This window comes from Arabidopsis lyrata (assembly GCF_000004255.2).
Source record: "Arabidopsis lyrata subsp. lyrata unplaced genomic scaffold ARALYscaffold_4, whole genome shotgun sequence".
Lineage (NCBI taxonomy): Eukaryota > Viridiplantae > Streptophyta > Magnoliopsida > Brassicales > Brassicaceae > Arabidopsis > Arabidopsis lyrata.
The window spans coordinates 18,159,596-18,160,957 of NW_003302552.1; the positions used below are offsets into that span (position 1 = coordinate 18,159,596).

General features: G+C 38.9%; 1 protein-coding gene and 1 pseudogene across 1 annotated transcript; both read left to right on the forward strand.

Annotated features, from left to right (window-relative positions):
- Positions 1 to 1,362, forward strand: part of LOC9315766 — an 80,726-nt pseudogene that overhangs the window by 44,292 nt on the left and 35,072 nt on the right.
- On the forward strand, positions 100 to 1,341 carry LOC9317601 (probable RNA-binding protein EIF1AD). Its single transcript, XM_002879649.2, has 4 exons — positions 100 to 561; positions 753 to 828; positions 928 to 1,054; positions 1,140 to 1,341. The coding sequence occupies exons 1-4, from the start codon at positions 448 to 450 to the stop codon at positions 1,339 to 1,341; spliced, it is 519 nt and encodes a 172-aa protein (XP_002879695.1). The 5' UTR covers positions 100 to 447.

Here is a 1,362-nt window from a genome sequence, read left to right on the forward strand (position 1 = left end):
CTTCAAAATAGTTCCTGAACCAGTGTTATATAATTCATACGAAAACAAACTCAGATTACGATATAAGAAACAAAATTCCGAACCTGTGAAGTGAAAGAGAATTCGATCAAATATTCAGGAATTTTCGAATCGACGGAGATGGTGAAGGAGTGGAATTCAAAGCGCCGGAGAAGATTCATAGACCGCCGCGTGATAATAACGAATTGCCGGTTTATCTGCCAATTCGTTTGCACCGACGTGGCTTGTGAATGACAATAATACCCTCAGCCTATAAATATAAATAACGAAATTACCCCCGTTGAACAAAACAACTCGATTTTAGTTTACTGTGTATTTTTGCGAAGCTTCTCTTCTCTATTGGAACTTAAGCGATTCCAGTAAAACGGCACACAACTGCAAAACCCTAATCTCAATTTCTGTGGAATATTTGGAATTTGAGTAGAAGAGATGAACAGAGGAAGAAGGAATCTGAAACAAGCGGCGTCAGAGCAGGATTTCACGCTTGAGGAATGTCAGAGCATTGCCCAAGTCGTCTCTCTCAGAGGTTCCAATCAAATTGAGGTAAAGAGGAACGCTTTTTATACAGTCTCGCCAATTCGTTGCGTGTTTTCTTCGGTGCTTAGTTTGTATGTACGAACTAACTAAAGTTTGGATTTTTACGTCCCTTTCATGTTATTATAGCTTTATGACAACGAGAGTGTTCTGAGTAATTTGTTATTAACTGCTGTTGTTGTTTTGTTGTTTCTTTGAAGATAATGGATGCAAAAGGAGAGAACTCATTAGCTTTGTTTCCAGCTAAGTTTCGTGAGAGCATGTGGATCAGACGAGGTAATTTTCTTCTTCTTGTAAACACTGTTACTTGTTTCTTCTCTCAGACTTGTTTAAACAGAAGAACGAAATTTATGTTGTTGTTACTTTGATTTGCAGGAAGCTTTGTAGTGATTGACCATACAGGAAAGGAAAAGGCTCAAGAGTCTGGTAGTAAAGTTACATCTATTGTCTGTAAAGTTCTATTCTTTGAGCAAGTCCGTCTCCTTCAAAAGTCCCCGGAATGGTATAGCTTCTTTCTTTTCTTCTGTATGAATGGCTTCTAATTTTGAGTAATGTAGCTCATGTTAGTTTGGACATGGTGAACGCAGGCCGGAAATCTTCAAAGATACTAAACCGATTCCAGCTGATAAAAGCTCACCCATTGAACAGCATGAAGATGACGGTGAAATTGATTCGAGTGATGATGATGATGATGGCATGCCCCCATTGGAAGCAAACACAAACAGATTGAGACCGTTTGGTGTGCAATGTACTGCAGAAACAGATTCAGGGTCAGATTCCGATTCATAGAACATCCAGTATATTTCTTTC